The sequence below is a fragment of the Archocentrus centrarchus genome, unplaced genomic scaffold, assembly GCF_007364275.1.
Source record: "Archocentrus centrarchus isolate MPI-CPG fArcCen1 unplaced genomic scaffold, fArcCen1 scaffold_35_ctg1, whole genome shotgun sequence".
NCBI classification, from domain to species: domain Eukaryota; kingdom Metazoa; phylum Chordata; class Actinopteri; order Cichliformes; family Cichlidae; genus Archocentrus; species Archocentrus centrarchus.
Window position 1 is genome coordinate 3,622,678 of NW_022060262.1, and position 16,782 is coordinate 3,639,459.

At 44.5% G+C, this 16,782-nt stretch overlaps 1 protein-coding gene across 1 annotated transcript in view; it reads left to right on the forward strand.

Annotated features, from left to right (window-relative positions):
• LOC115776624 (polymeric immunoglobulin receptor-like) overlaps nt 1-13,197 on the forward strand; it is a 100,743-nt gene extending 87,546 nt beyond the window's left edge. The window contains exons 10-11 of the mRNA XM_030724350.1: nt 11,838-12,176; nt 13,046-13,197. Of these exons, the coding sequence (XP_030580210.1) occupies nt 11,838-12,176; nt 13,046-13,197 (491 nt within the window). The remainder of the gene's footprint in view (nt 1-11,837; nt 12,177-13,045) is intronic.
• Nucleotides 13,198-16,782: the final 3,585 nt, after the last annotated feature.

The following is a 16,782-nucleotide window of genomic DNA, read 5'->3' on the forward strand; positions in this document are numbered from 1 at the left end:
TTAGTTGAAGTCAGCAGCACCCCACCTTTACTATAAACCAGGGATCAGGGACACATCTAAAACCTGCAGGACACCGGCCCTCGAGGCCTGGATGTGAGGATCCCTGTAATAAACCATGTGAGTGGAGCACTGCTTTCCCTCCTGAGTCTCCTGAAGTTTTGCCAGAATCCCTTTGAGTCCTTTGAAAGTCTTTTTCCGTGGCCTCACCCAACTCACACCCGAGTTTTTGCTTCAGCCACCACCCGAGCTGTGTTCCACTTGGCCTGCCGGTTCTAGTTGCCTCCAGAGTTCCACAGGCTAACCAAGACCAATAGAAGTAATACTTCAGCTTGATGGCTCCCTTCACCTCCAGTGACCACCGTGTAGTTCAGAGATTACTTACAACACAGCCACCAACCACCTTACAGCCACAGCTCTGAGCAGCAGCCTCAACAATGGAGGTGCGGAACATGGTCCATTCAGACTCAGTGTCAAAGTTCTGGTGGGAGTTGGAGATTTCGCGGACTGGGGCCTCTGCCAGGCGTTCCCAGCGGACCCTCAAGATACATTTAGGTGTGCTGGGTCTGTCCAGTTTAAGGCTTTATAAACCTTTACCACTCTCTTATTACAACTTGAATGATGAAGATGATGAATCAACATGATGACGATGAAGGTGTTGCAGTATCTTCACCCTCGGCATTTACTTCTATTTCTGCTAAAGGCGTAGGCGTTACTGATGAACATAGTTATGGGGTGTTATATAAATACCTATACACTGCAAAAGCCCGCTATGTAGCGAAACTCCCCAATACAGAATTAGACATAGATTTTTTTTTAAAAACCTGTGATACAGTTAAGCTGCAATACGTGAACCGTGACATAGCAAGCGACCAATATGTGTGTGTGTGTGTGTGTGTGTGTGTGTATTTATATATATATATATATATACACACACTGTAAAACACTGTAAATCCAGTCAAGAGTCCACTTTAGAGGGGCCAGAGGTAGAGTTTGTGCCCATAGAACATCAGCAGTGCTATAACAGAGCAATTAATGAAAACCAGCTCTATCTGAGTTTTACTCAGATAGCAGACACATGTAGCAGGATAAGATGGCAGAACTGACTGCTGCTGTGAGCCGTCTGAGGAGATGACGTGAGCAGAGCAAACGTCCTTTCACACAGTGACTTCTTTTTTTCGTCTCTGAAGTCTTTAACTTCTGCATGAAAACCACAGCAGCAGCTTCCTGTTGTTGCCTCCTGTTGCTAACTGCAGTCTTATGCTGATGAAGCTTCTAACCACAGAATGGCCTTGTTAAGCTCACAATAGTCTTGGTGTTGTGAGAAACCCTGTGCCCTGTGGTAAGCTGCACCAGCCTGCATTAAATATATGGAAGCGTTGCGGTCGTCCACGCTCACTTTTCACACGCACTCCCACAGCTCTTTCTTATGAACTGCTATCTCACAGCAATGGTCTTAAAACCTATTTATAACACTTATCACTTACTGTAATCTTTTTATATAGCTACATAAATAAAAATAAAGATGCTTCACCATAATCATAATGTAGTCGTACTATTGTTGCACCTGCGTAATTTCTATGTGCTTTATTTGCAGAGGTTGATTCAGCTTTGGTCTACTCGACAGTGAGAAAAAAAGGCAGCAGTCACGGACAAACACCCGTCAGCCCAAAGACCACAGGTACAGCAGCTTTTTAGCTTCAGCTGTAGACAGAGCATAGTTAGGTGCTTCTTGTCTTTATATCAAGGTAAGCCAAGCTAAAAAAAAATAAGCTAACTGTCCTTCATATCCTTGAGGAAGCAGAGTGCTGTAAACACTCAGTTTCACATAGTTTTGTCTACTCACCCATTATGGTGGAGGTGATCCCAAAGGTTATGTTATCCGGGGGCTTTTGCTCCCTTATAGGGTCTCCAATGCAAATTGCTCCTGGGTGGGGAGCCAGAAAAGGAGCCAATGACCCTTATGAAGAGAAGATCAAGGGAACAGTTTCCTCTGCTCAGGATAGGGTTTCCGAGGCCCCAATCTGGAACCAGCTGGGCTGGGTGATTGAGGATGAGTGTCTGGTGTCTGGGCCTTAGCCAGTGGGGTCCAGCTGGACACTCCTGAAGAGGAGACATGGGTCCACCCTCCTATAGGCCACCAGACACCACCCAAGGTGCGTTCCGCCTGGCCTGCCGGTACCCATCAGCTACCCCCAGAGTCCCATAGGCCAACCAATCCTGATAGACTCCTTTTTCAGCTTGATGGTTCCCTTCACCTCTGAGGACCACCATCTGGTCTGGGGATTACCTACACAACGGGCACCAACCACCTTGCACGAATAGACCGTGTTGAACACGGTCTATTCGGACTCAACGACCTCAGCCTCCTTCAGAATGTTGTCGGTCCAGATACCCCATCCACATATTTAGTGCACTGCATGCAGCGATGCACGTGTGCACCCACGATAGTGAGCTTCAATATGCAAGAAGATGATTTGAGGCACAGATTTTATTGTGATTTTTAGCTGATGTGGTTTCCAGCAAAGTCACATTTGGGGCTGTGTGTGAAGCAGAGAGGTGTCGAATTATGTTTCCTGTTGTTTGAACTTTGTGCGTTTGTGTTCACACCTTAAACCAGACGCAGACGTCGTCTATGCTTCAGTGAAGTGATGCAAAGTTGGAAACTACTTCGGATGGACATCATCAAGCACCAGTCCAACCGTTGATGTCCAGCTGCTCCTCAGCGACAGCACCTGAGACCTCAGACCACATTTTTGTATATATTTATAAATTTTATGTCTTTTTCTTTTCTCACTGAGCTAAACTGGAGCTTCAAAAGTGTATTTTACTGCAAAGTCAGCAACAACAGCATAATTATATACATGTAATTTATGTCCTCAGCAACTGTGCTGTTATTTATATTAATTTATGCTTGATGTTCAGTTTCTGAAGATCAATAAACTTTCGATCTCACCTGTTTTTCTCACCTGGTTCTGTGGGTGTCACTTGGAAAGATTGACTCAGTTGTGGCTGAGTGACACATGTCTGCATTCAGCACAGAAAACAATGAACATTAAACCACAACTACAGACTACAGACAGCATCACACAGTAGGTGTAAGCTTGACAGAAACACATCAGTACTGTGTGTGTGTGTGTGTGTGTGTGTGTGTGTGTGTGTGTGTGTGTGTGTGTGTGTGTGTGTGTGTTTGAGACTTTCCTGTTACACCCAGAAACCAACCAGCAGAAGCAAAGGTGGAACAAATGGTTTAAATGTTCTGGTAGCAGCACGGTTAGTGTCTGATAAACTGAAGACTCCCTCTGGCTCATTAACAGCACAGAGGCCTGTCTGATCACCTCAGTGAGGCTTGAAATCCCCACGAGTCACATTTAAAGTCTGCTGCCACCTAGTGGTAAAGCTGAGTGTTACACCTGAGTGGCTGCTAAATTACAAATTGAACCTTTTCTGCTGGTTGACCATGAACCAGAATTTAGGGTCAGGTTGCATTTTATTCAGACACTCAGATATGAACCTAAACAGTTCATTGGAAATCTGGTGGATTTTCAGAGCATCTCATTGAACCTTAAGATGCCCCTGGAGAACCTGGAACATGTTGCAGAGGAATGGGACATCTGCTACCTCTGATTAACCTGCTGCCACTGCACCCCCACTTGGGATAAGAGGATGGCTCTTCACAGGAACACTGCAGGAAACCATAATGCAATCACCCAGGAGACACGGATCATCAAGGTCTTTATGTCTCTGAGACATGCCTGTAGTTTATCTAATAAACCTATTGTAAAAATGGAGGAAATTTGTTGTTTGATCATGTCTGGATAATTTTGTGATTCACAGTGAGCAGCACAAATACAAAAACTGCAGTGTAGGCACAGGTTTATGCACACACACATGACAGAAGGCTGAAGGGAAATCACAACAATATGTTAATGAAACAAAAATGAACTTTTCCATTATTATTGGTGACTGTGTGTTTATAAGCGTTCATTTAGGAGAGGCTGCTTTAATGCAAACTACCACTAGAAGCCCGAGATTTGTGAGTGACAGCTGACCTGCAGGATGTCCAAAAGAACCAGATAAAAACTTACCAGATCAGTTCCTGCGCCACATGTTGAAATGTACACAGAACATTGTTGTGAATGCATGCGATGCTATTCTTCTTCTTCTTCTTCTTTAGGGGTCACCACAGTGGATCATCTGCCCCATCTCTCCCTGTCCCAGAATCCTCCTCTGTCACACCACTCTCCTGCACGTCCTCCTGAACCTGTGTGCTCCTCTGCACATGTCCACACCATCTCAGCCCGGCCTCTAACTTTGTCTCCAAACCCGTGCTGCTGTCCCTCCGATGTCCCCTCTGATCCTTCTGACTTCATTAATTGTAGTTTCACACAGAACATAGTTATTTATTGCTTTATATATTTATTTATTTCTGAGCTGGAGCCAAATGTCTACTCTTCACTGAAGTATCCACCAGTCCAACCACTGATGTCCAGCTGCTGCTCTCTGACTGCTCCCCCAGCACCTCAGAGACCATCCACATGTTACAGAGATTTTTATTTGTTTGATGTCTTTTTCTCACTGAATTAGACTCAAACAGCTTTAAAAACCCAAATATAATCTTTTTTTTTTAAGTTAAATATTAAACTATTACGTCCTCAGTAACTTCAGTGTTATTATACTTTATGTATATTTGCTGGGTTCAGTTTCTCTGCAGGATTAATTAAAGATAAACTTTTGATCTCAGATGTTTTTCACACGTCATTCTGTGGCTTTCACCGAGGGGTGAGGTGGAAAATTTGGTTTCCGGTTTGTGGCTAACCGATGTGCTTCTCTTCCTGCAGAAACAGAACAAACACAAACTGCACTGAGATGCTTCAGCACAGGATGTGAGAGTCTGAGACGGGAGAGCCTTTATTTCTTTATTTCCTCAAATACCCAGAAACCAACGAGCAGCTATCGAGAAACTCCTGAGCTGTGTCTCAGACTGGGCTTCACTTCCTGAACCAGCAGCTTCAAACAACCATGAGCCAAGTTTGAAGTCTGCTTCCATCTACGGGTAACACTGGGTATTACATCAGAGCTGTTTAACTTCTCTGCATCTGCATCAGAGAGAACATAAGACACCAGTTACTGTCAGGCCAAGCAGACCCAGAGGAACAGCTAGGAGTGTGTGATATATATCGTCTACGATAATATCGTAATTGCCGTGTTAACAATGTACACTTTCACAGATATATACATATATACATACACACACATACACATACACACAGACACACACACACTCTTACTATAGTTTGTAATAATGTATGTGTGTTCCTCTGTCATGGAACGTACTCTATAATGAGGGCAAGAAGCCGCAACCACCCCTCCTTCGGGATCCAGAGGCAGACAGGGAAAGACCCAGGGGACCCGGGTCATTCACAGCCCACCAGGAGCTCAGAAGACTCAAGGCCACACATCCCAATGGCAACTGTGCGCACACCCCAGCAGAGGAAGACCCCACACAGAGCCCCCACGGCCAAACAAAGTCCAAGAGCCTAGAGAGCCAGAGGCAATGAGCAGCCCCCCCCAAGTGTCCAGGAACCGCCTGACACCCAGCAGAGAGCCCCCCCCTACACACACACATGCACACGGAAAGACGACCCGAGCCACCCCCAGGCCACAGCCGCGAAGTGAGCAGGCCAGAAGCCAATAAGCCAAGACACGCACCCCAGGACCCCCAGGCACCCACATCCCAGGGGCGGCAGTGACAATCAGTGGGGAGCGGTAGGCAGGTGTAACTCCTGCCCTCAGCAACCATGTCCCACAGGGGCCAAGGCCCAACAAGCCATAGACCCAGGCCCAGCTGTCCACACATGCACATGCACACACGAATACACACGCACACACGCGCACACACAGACACACACATACACACACACACCCGCGCGCACACACACACATGTCATATCATACACACACATACATGCCAGTCACATACCCATGCTTATACACACAGACCATACATGGACATTAAGTGTGGGCGAGCAGGTACCAGCACCGAGCCAGCAGCACCCCAAAGAAGCAGCCAACCCAGCCCTGAACTACTAGCCAGTCCCTACCCCCAGCAGGGTGTACGAAACCTGGGTGTGGGAAGACCCGCCCACCCCCTCCTCCCACTCAAAATGGTTGGGGTGATGTGTTAGGTGTATGTGTGTGTGTATTTAGTGGGAGAAATGTGTATCACTGTGTGAAAGCTACAGTGCTATTAAAATTGGGGGGGGGGGGCAGATGTAACATGCGCACTGAACAACAGCGCCCATCCACACCACCACCCCCCCCAAGGCCCTCAATGTCTAAGCTGTAAATAAAATTGAGGAGCAGGCAGCAGTGAACAGCAGCTCCACCCACTAACCACTGTCTGACATACCTGCCCCCCAAGGCCCTATTTGTACTATGATGTGTTGTGAGCCGTATGATGTAATTTTAAAAAAAAAGGAGGGGTGGGACATCATGCATCATCGTCTCCTGACTGGAAAACGTAAAGGACAGCATATTACACTGGTCCTGGTCTACTGGCTGCCTGTGCACTTCAGAATCCATTTTAAGGTCCTTGTATTTGTTTTTAAATCCTTAAATGGCCTTGCTCCACCTTACCTTCTGAACTGCTTTGTCCCTACACTCCTGTCTGAGATCTCAGGTCATCTGATCAGATGCTCTTACGTATACAGAGATCTAATCGGGAGCTCAGAGGGGACCGAGTTTTTTCCATTATTGCCAATAAGTTGTGGAATGAATTGCCTTGGCACGTTAGACAATCACCTTCACTATCTATTTTATAAAATTCATCTTAAAACTTATTTATACTCTCTGGCCTTCAACCCAGCATGAGACACTGATCTTACCTATTTAATGTTTTACAGTTTACAGTATTTGTTTATTTATTTTTAATTGTTTGCTTTCTTCTCTTAATATTTTTATTTATTTGGTGTGCATCACTTTGTATTTGCTGTGGCTTTTTAAAGTGCTTGATAAATAATGCTTGATGATGATGATGATGCAGTGCAGTGAGCTGTGACCCCCCCCCCCCCCCCAACAAAAAAGACCCTACTTGCGTGCGATGTGCTGTTTGACTGAGTAGGAGGAAGGGAAGTCTCTCATTATTCATGCATGAAAGGGTTTAATCCTGTTTCTCCTGGTTTAAAAGCTAAATATAATGTAGGAGGCTCTACAAATCATGACAACTGTCTTTACACACGTATGTGTAGAAGTAAGCTGAAGCTAACCGGTCTCAACATGTTTATGAAATATGCAAACATGTCAGCTCAGGAGCTTCTTGGCAGTGAAACTCAGATCCAGTCATGCAGACTCACAGTCTGTTTGCTGTGTGTGGAAAATGCTCTTTGTGTGGGAGGAGTTTGCACAATCTTAGTTTTACTTTGTTACTAAATCACAGCCGAGCAGAAGCAGCGCTGTACGAGTTCTGTGAATGATTTTTTCAAAAAGAAGATGCAGTCTGAATAATAAACACTGCAGTGCAGGTGAATTCAGACCTGTTTGTTACAGCAGATTGAAAGCTCCAGAAAACTCAGCTCACAAACACCTCCACCACAACGGGTGGGGATTCAAGGAGGGGTCACATGCTGCATGGATGGATCAGACGCAACTACCAGCTTTTTTCACCCTCCATTTGTGTGAATGCTGTGTATGTTTACATGTGTGTGTATCATTTTGCAGTCACGTGCAAAAGACAAGACATGCTGTTTCAGCTAAGCTTTTACTCATCAGGGGAAAAAATAAACATCACTCAAAGTCTCAAAATCAGGTTGATGGAGCATCAAACTCATTAAAATTCTGTCATGATTTATTTAACAGAAATGAAAGGCAGAAGCAGCAGCCAGGACCTAATAATCAGTTCCACTTGATTAAGGGAGCAGAAGCAGAAGCAGAAGCAGAAGTTTTGGTTGTTTACTGTTCTGTGAGGTACCAAAGAGAAGCCACAGCCAAGTTTGCTTCGAGGTCCGTTTCCCTGGTGGACACAAAGTGTTGTAGAGATGTGGAAAACATCACACACATTAAAAGTTGCTTTGACTGCTCTGAGAATGGCATGAAATCACTTTACAATCAGACAATCAGTGAGCACACTCTCTACCTGTAGCAGCAACAAACGGTGGCCATGATGAACCAGTCATTCAGGTTAGACTGAACCAAACAAACTGATTCTCTTTTTTTAACTTTCACAGGAAACTGATGAAAACAAAACTAAATGAACAAATCAAGCAGGTCTGGGAACAAACGAAAATCTGTCTTTGTAATTTTCATGAACAGGGTTAAAGCCAGCAGGTGGAGAAGAGCAATGAGACTGTGACGGTGTTGCTGTGGGGCTGCTGTCACACAGGTTCAGGTTGTTGTGTCATTAAGAAAAAGAGGCAGACAGGAAACTAGATAAGATAAGATAAGATAGTGTTTATTTGTCACATGCACAGTTATACACAGTACAATGCACAGTGAAATGTATTTTGTACCTGCAACCTAATAAACACACACATATAAATAAGAAGAATAAAAATAAAAAAAGTAATTCACACTATACACTATAACTAGTGTATAGTGGTGCATTTGTTCACTGGTGGCTCAAAGTTCAGGTGCTGAAGGGCACTTTACCTTCAGATTTATCTTCTGATTTTAAATTTTTGAGCTACTTTACTTTTTAACCATTTTTGCTTCAGTGGAATCAAATTTAAGGAGGCAGACAGGTGTATGGTGACCTTTGAACTTTTGCATCTCTGTGGATAATTTTCCTTTGTGGATCATTTGTTTTTCTTCCATTACGATGATTAGAAGAGCCTTTGAGGGTTTCACAGATGCCTTCAAAACAATAGTAAGTGTTTCAAAATCATGTTTTTCAGCATTGTTGCTGTCACACTATTTCACGTGAACATCGTGAATGTGTTTGTTCTGTTTTATATTAGTGTGAAACACTTTGGATTTAAATGTGCTTTACAAATAAATGCACTTATTTACTATTAGGATGTCTGACTGAAGTCTGGATTAACGAGTTAATCCAACTGAAGCAGATTAAAGCTTCACGTTACTGGAGAGACCTTCAGTTTGTTAAACCCTCAGAGATGCTTTAGGTTCTCCTCGCTCCTACACTCAACCTATCCAATTATACAAGAATATGAACTATTTAACTGTACTAAACAAGGTATTCAAATTTTTTTTTTTTTTTTTACAGAATAAAGCCCCACGAGTTATGAATTTCTTTAATTATTTTAAACAGAAATGATGTACGCAGACACATGTATCCCACTCTCGTCTACGTCTGACGCACAATCACGGCAACCATCTCAGGAAAAAAAGGAGGAGGTCACTGTTGGCCCTGGGGTGGTTTCCACTCGCCCCATCTTCAGAGGGTGGGTAGCTATGAATGAATGTGTGTCTTTGTATTTGTCATAGTCTTCGTGAGTATGGGTGGGTGAGTGGATGTATATGTATGGTGTATCTATGTTTATATATGTATGAGTGAGTGTGTATGTGCATGTGCATGTATATGTATTTGTGCATAAATGTGTACATGGGTGTGCTTGTGGGTGTGCATGGGGTTGTATGTTTGGCTGGACCTGGGTCTGGGCCTGTGCCTTGCCTCCTGGCCGCTCCTTGCTGGTTGCCTCTTCCCCCCTGCCCCCCTGGGGTGTGGGTACCTCCGGGTTCCTGGGTGGGGCTGGATGTTCTGGCGTGGGTGGTGACCTGCTCCCCTGGGGGCTGCGGCGCAGGGCTGCATTGGCCTCTTCGGCGTGGGGGGGGGGCTCTGTGGGGGCTCGGGCAGTCCTCGGGTGCCAGGGCCCTGGGGCCCTGCTACCGGCCCGTGCGGGGGGCTGGCCGCTGGGGGGGGCTGGGTTCTCGTTGCCTCGGATTCTCTGGTGCCCTTGCTCCTTGACTGGGGGGGCTCCGTACAAAACCTCCCTCCCCTGTCTGCTGGGGTGGGTGTGCGGTTGTCTTTGGAATGAGTGGCCGCGGGTCTTCGTAGGTCTTGGTGGGCTGCTGGTGGCCTGGGCTCCCTGGGATTCTCTTTGCCTGCCTCTAGCTTCTGATGGGCAGAGCTGCGGCGTTCTGCCCTCATTGGTAAGTACATTTCATGACACAAACACAAATACTCACATAATTATAATACAAAAGGGTTGGTCTGTGTAATCAAGCAATTTTTGTTTTCCCCGCACAATTTTTTATTTTGCAAGTATTGTCAGTATCTTTTATGTTTAACAAGTGACTAATTATTTGGTTTATTCATCCTATTTTTTTTCTCTCTATTCTCTTCTTTCCCTTCTCTCTTTCTCTCTCCCTTTTTCCTTTCTTCTTTTCTTTTTCCTAAGCCTGTCAGCTCTGGCAAAATTCATCACACAGTATGCTAAAAATAATTCAAATAAAATAAAGGGTCACACACTAACAAGAGAAGCCTATAGAGAACCTATAGAGCTCACCTTGAAATAGCAAATATGTTTGGCACAACAACGCTTTCAGATCACAGTTCTGTTTGCGAGATCCGCCAGACATGACAGGCTAAAAAAAAAAAAAAAAAAAAAAAAAGGAGGAGGTCTCGAAGGAGCTCGGTTCAGTCAGTGTATGTAAACTTCAAATGTGCTGTAATTTAGTCAGATTATAAACCAGGTTCTCTGTTATTCACTGAAAATCCAACAAACTCACTCAAAGCAGATCAGCAGGATCGGAAATCATGGAGAAAACTGCCCGCATTTTTAAGCTTGATGTTCCTGTTGTCCGACATTTTGTGTTTGTCAGTGCAGGTGAGCTTTACCTGTTAGACCTGAATGTTGTTTCCTTTCCAGATAAAGAAGATGTGTCAGCCTCGTTTATATATTATCTTCATTATTGATCTGAGAGTTATTTCGATTGGTTTGTCCCTGTCTGAAGTGTCACGTCGTTTCAGGCAGCCATGACGGCTTCATGGGATCCTCTGTACGGTTCCTTCACTGTTCTTACTTGATGATAAAAGTTTAGAGCTCATGGTCGGGACATCCTGACATGAGAGAAAAGTGGATCTTTGAAATTGCTTATTTTACTTTGTTGTTGATGTCATTTCTTAATCGCTGTGTGTGTGTGTGTGTGTGGGGGGGGGGGGGGGGGGGGGGGTCTTGCTGGGCTCCATTAGTTGCCTACTCAGCACTCAACTACTGATGACTCGACTCGTCGCGGTCTTGTTTTCTTTCCATTACATTTGAGGACCACCTCAGTGTGGTGGAGCGACGTGGGCAGTAGTCTCTTGATATAAACTGTAGGCGACTCAAAGTGTGTTAGCTTTTGTCTACACTGCTGAATTGTGCGATGGTACCCGTGAGCAGCCATTAGCTCGGACACCTCGTGATAAACGTTCTCAGTTCTCGTCTCATCTCCCACCCAGCACTGAAACATCTGCACCTCCTCCTTCAACCACTGTGTCAGTTTGCGTGTCTCCAGTTTTGTACTGTTGGGTTTTAAAATGGTGCGGTTGATTCTGGTGAAGGAGTCGCTCTCATGACTCAACTAGTGATGACACTCCCTCGCCAATCAGTGGCATGCTGTTCTCACTCGCCTCGGATCAGTTGGAACCCCATCTGAGTGAGTACTAAAAAAGTACCAGGTACTAATGGAAATGCCTACAAACCGTGCTGAGTGGAGTCGAGTCGTGCTGAGTGGCTCGAGTAATGGAAAGTGACTGATGGAAATGTGGCATCTGTTCCACTTTGGCAGAGCTCAGCGGTCTTTCTTTTTTTTTACTCCCCTCTGTCTGATTGGCTGCTGTAGACGTGAACAGTTTCTTTTTGACCTTTAACCTCTCTGCTCTGTGCTGTTTCCTTTTTAAGACCAGAAAACCATCACAGCTGAGTCTGGACAGAACGTCACTCTGACATGTCGAGCTCCAAACAACAACATCATAGTGGCAGAGTGGAGGAGGCGCGACCTGAAGGGACAGTATGTCTTGATGTACCGAGATGAGCAGCTTGATCCAGAACACCAGCATCCGTCCTTTAAGAACCGGGTGGATCTGCAGGACAGAGAGATGAAGGATGGAGACGTGTCTGTGATTCTGAGAAATGTGACGACTGCTGATAATGGAACATACGAGTGTCGCGTCGTCCACGGTGTCAGACAACCTATGAGACTCATCAGCATCATCTACCTGAGAGTAGTTCCTCCTCCAGGTGAGTGAGCAGAGTTCAGTGTGTCTGTGATCAGAGGTGAAGCTGCTTCCTGGTTGTTGATGTTTGTTTCTAAAGATGTTGTTGATGAGACTTTGTAGAAAGCAACTGTGCCCTGCACTATTAAGTAAGCTCAGCAAACCCAGAGTAATGTTCTGTTATCTGGCTGCACTTATGCCATTAGGCTGATATCCGCTCTATCGGATCATAATATCAGTATCTGACCAATCGTCATCTTTAACCCCTTAACTGGCAGCAAATAAAATCACCTGAAACAACTACATAACACCCTCTGGTTATTATTGGCTCTGAACAACCCATTTCATAGCCTATTAATCGGCTGCGTCTGGTCCGCGGGCCGAATGAAGTGCATTTATATGGCAGGCTAGACCCGCCCATTTTGACTGACACCTCATTCGGCCAATAATGTTAAGAAATGGGTTTCCCAGAGCCAATATTACTCAGAGGGCGTCACGTAGCTTTGTCAGGTGATTGGTGCAGCCAGTTACATTATTGGCCGAATGTAGTGTCAATAAAAATGGGCGGGTCTAGCCTGCCATATAAAAGAGACTACAAACGGCCCGTCACCGGGCCCTTGCCAGTTAAGGGGCTACCTCTTTCATATTTGAAAAGAGTTAAAGACATGACAGAAAGCAGCTCAGCTGCTGCAAAGCATCCGTGTGAATGTGTGAGAGGAAAATCACTCTGCTGTATTAATAAAGGAAGGCTGTGTGAGCAAACAGAGGGATCCTCTGCCATTAAGAACCTGATAACTGTTAAAATTAATGTTCTGTTCTTCACTCACAATTTACCTGACACCTCACACCTGTTTCTACCTGCAGGTCAGCCTGGAGGAACCACAGAGGATGGAGGATCCGCTGGTCTGATCGTGGGTCTGATCGTTGCTGCTCTGCTTCTTCTTGGAGCTGCTTTGTTCATCCACAGAAGATGGAAACAACAACAGAGTGTCAGAGGCTGCCTGCCTGATGCACAGCAGCAGCTTCAGAGTGATTCTTCCCTTTAGTGTCTTTGGGCAGGTAGAAACACAGAGGAGCCCAACCTGCAAACATAACAGAGTCATTTCAGTCATCACTGCAAACACAAGCACAACCATCACTTACAAAAACATTTCAAACATATAATAAAAACACATTTCAGTTAACAAAATGTGGAAGCACTGAACCTGCAGTAGTTCTAGATCTCATCTCACTCAATCATTAAAAAAAAACTGAAAAGAAGCACCTGCGTCAGTAAATGGCCCAGCCTTAAAACCCACCACCACAGAGCACACCCACTCCCATAATCAGGTACACTGGCACCAGCCTTCACACCTAACTTTCAGGTCTCCTCGGCCAATCACAGAGCAGAAAGCTCCCAGATGCTTACATTACATCACCATCAGACCTGTTCAGACTGTCAGTGTGAACTACAGTGTTTACTCACCTTCAGTGTTTTTAATGGATCTGCTACTTCTGTGTATATTAAAACAATGCAGAACACAGAAGCCAATAACAGAGCTCAAACCTGAACCACACAAACTGATCCTCATGGAGAGATCAGCTGTTACAGTGTAATTACACACACAGACTGAACACACTGACAACACACACACACTGCAGAGTCTGAGTGTAGATGATTTCAGGTAATCAAGACTGTCTGATAATGTTTGATGCACTGATGGATACTAATGAAAACTGTTAACATGCAGTTCTGCTTTAGCACTGTGATTTGTGGATACACTAACACAGACTGCTAAAATATATATAAAACAATAACACACTTGTCTGCCTATTCTAGCTTCTGTGCTACTGACATGATCCTGTTGGCCCACTGTGCCCTGTTCCTCTGTCCTGCATGCTTGTGTTTTGTTTTGCTTCCCTGGTCATCAGTGTAATTATGTTCAGCATCGATCCCACCTGTTGTCGCTCCCCTCATTACCTAGTGTGTATATATTGTCTGTGTTCTTGTTAGCTCCTTGTTTGCGCTGCTGCCTCCCGTCCTTTGTTATACTGCAGCTAATAAAGCTTAAATTCTAAGTGAAGCTTTTGCCTCTGGGGTCCTGCTTTGAGGTCCTGCTTTGAGGTCCTCTGCCTTGCCTGCCACAGCAGTACATTGTCGGGTTTTATTTGCGGCTCTCTCCCCCTGTAGTAACTTCACTCCTTACAAAAACTCACTGGAGATGAGCAGGTTTCGTTTCCAGGATTTATTGAAGCACAAAGTTAAACAAAGTACAAGATAGCAAAAAGTTAAACAAAATGCAAGAAAGCAAAAAGCTCTCCCGAGAGTGAGTGCCTTGGTGCTGTTTCAAGGGTGGTAGAAAAGCAAAGAAGCAGACGTCCAGAGTTTAACAGAGTATAAAAAACAGAAGCCCTCTCGGGAGTGAGAGCCTGCAGCCGCTGCAAACACAGGAGAGGAAGAGCAAAGAAGAGCGCTCTCCTCCCAACTTTGCTGCGGTTTTTATAGCCCACTCTCACACCTCCCCTTGCTGTTATCAGGAGTAGGGGACATATTAAGATGCTCCTTAGGCTACAGTTCTATGAATCGATCACGGGGGCTAGCAAGACACCCTGACTTTCCCACGCAAAAACACCTCCCGAAGTCCAGGTGCGCCTCTACCCCTCCCTTCCAGGACACACTCCTCGCTACTCGCCCTCCCCTCGGGAGAAGCTGGGTCAAAAGTGCACTGTGTAAAAGGTGAAGCTCCTCAAAAAGGTGGGGGCTAGCATTACTCCAGTGGAAAAATCCCAGGCCGCGGCAGAGCAGACCTCAGGCCTTTTCCACTCACCTAAAGCATGCAGTGTTCCAGTGTGTGAGTGACAATATAGGTGACATATAATGTATATTGGCCCTGCAACAGGCTGGCGACCTGTTCAGGGTGTACCCTGCCTCTCGCCCTGTGACAGCTGGGATAGGCTCCAGCCCCCCCGCGACCCTTAACAGGATGTGCGGAAGCGAATGGATGGATGGATAATGTATATTGTGAGCATTAATTTGGAGTGTGTGATTAATATATGTAACAATACATGATATAAAAATATTGATAGAAATACTGATGTCAAAAAGATAAAAATACACGACAACATGACAGTTACTTTAAAGTGTCATTGTTATAAATAAACCTTTTGTTTATCTTAAACATAAAGCCTCACTTTTCTGTTTCATTACTATTTAAAAAGATTAAACAGTGAGAAAGGAGGAGCAGTACTCTAACAGGCAATCACACAGAAATGATAAACCTACAGTGGGCCTTTGCAGGCTAAACAACATGCTTATGCATAATCACGAGCATCATAAACTCATCACAGCAGCAGACCCAGGGCTCCTTACTGATGAGAAGCTGTCCCTAAACCTAAACAGTTCAATGGCAATCTGAAAACTGAAGGATCTCATCTGTTCTGGGAGCATCTTAAAACCCCCCAGAAGGATTTAGCAAAGGTTGCAGGTGCTGCAAAAAGCAAATTTAGAGAAAAATGCAAATGTATGAAACAGGCTTCAAGTTCAAGTTCAAGTTCAAGTGTACTTTATTGTCAAAAATCTATGTAACAGGGTTAGCACAGAAGTTCGAAATTGCGTTTGACCAGTCTCCAATGTGCAAGTTTAAAAAAACAATTAAATAGGACATTGACAATAATCTCTCTATACATACACACACACACACACATACACACACACACAGGAGAATGCCTTGGCTCCTCACTAACTTCAGCAGTGAGTCTCATTGGCCAACACTGCAGGCCTGCAATGCTGTGAACACATAACTTGAAGCTGTTTTACTGCAAAAACTCAGGCCAGACTCATGGGGGTGGGGGTGGAGCCTATCCCAGCTGTCAGAAGGCATGAAGCAGGGTGCACCCTGCAGGCTGCCATAGAAATGAATAAGCTTGTTAAGATACTTAAATATTTAAAGCTTTATTTTTGTACCGTGAAGGAGACGTTTCTGTCATTTCCTCCAACTCTTTGGTTTAAATCCAGCTCCACACAGTTAATCCTTCCTTGTTTTGGATGAACAAATTTACACTATCTTCCCATCATGGTTTTTACTAAATTAGCATAATCGCTTATTTTTTATTTTATTTTTTTTTACATGTTATAACACTAGAAATATGTTTCTTCTTACTGAAGCCAAAGCAGGTGTGAATTCAGCATCATAAACAGGTCTCTGTTGCAAAAGACACTGAGTCTCAATGGGACTACCTGTATAAATAAAGGTTAAAAAATAAATTAATTAAATAATTATCCAGGTAAACAACACTAGTTTTTTGTTCTAGTACTGATGCAGTATTTATAACAATAGTTCCAACTGGTCAGCTGTTTTTAAATCCAACTTATAATAAAGGGTTTATGTTTATTAGATCTGCTGCCCCCCCCCCCCCCCCCCCCCCCCCCCCCTTTTTTTTTTTTCCTTTTTCTGCCCAGTACTGGAACAGTGTGATTCCCAAAGTACGACTCAGAGCAGAAGAACCCGTTTGGAACATCACAGGTTAAAATAGTGTTTCATGGTCCACAGGAAAACTGGCCCTTCTTCTTCATGGCCTTTTTTTACCTTAATAAAAACCTTTTGTTTGGAAATCAATAATGGAAATGAAAAAGAGTAGAAGTATGTTTTATG